Raw genomic sequence first — 308 nt, 5'->3', positions numbered from 1 at the left:
CCTCAAACAAAATACAACAAAAAAATAAATAAAATATTAATTTTAATCAATTCCAACAACTTAGTCTTTTTTTCAGCACAACAGGCTTGCATGTGCGGCTGGTGCTTCTACTGCCGCTGTCGCTGCTGCTGCTGCTGCTGTTGCTGCTGCTGCTGTTGCTGCTGCTGCTGCTGCTGCTGCTGCTGCTGCTGCGACACAGCTGTTGCTGTTGGTGTTCCTGCTGCTCTTCTGGTGCTGCTGTTGCTGCTGCTGTTGTTGCTGTTCCTGCTGTTGCTGCTGCTGCTGTTGCTGCTGCTGCTGCTGCTGCA

General features: G+C 50.0%; 1 protein-coding gene across 1 annotated transcript in view; it reads right to left on the bottom strand.

Moving 5' to 3' along the window:
* Positions 1–72: 72 nt before the first annotated feature.
* EMH_0065280 (uncharacterized protein) overlaps positions 73–308 on the bottom strand; it is a gene marked incomplete at both ends in the record, with an annotated part of 345 nt that continues 109 nt past the window's right edge. The window contains one exon of the mRNA XM_013498360.1: positions 73–308. Within this exon, the coding sequence (XP_013353814.1) occupies positions 73–308 (236 nt within the window).

Source organism: Eimeria mitis, genomic scaffold, assembly GCF_000499745.2.
Source record: "Eimeria mitis Houghton genomic scaffold, Emh_scaff3369, whole genome shotgun sequence".
NCBI classification, from domain to species: Eukaryota; Apicomplexa; class Conoidasida; order Eucoccidiorida; family Eimeriidae; genus Eimeria; species Eimeria mitis.
The sequence above is the reverse complement of the archived record's forward strand: the minus strand, read 5'-3'. Positions and strand labels throughout refer to the sequence as shown.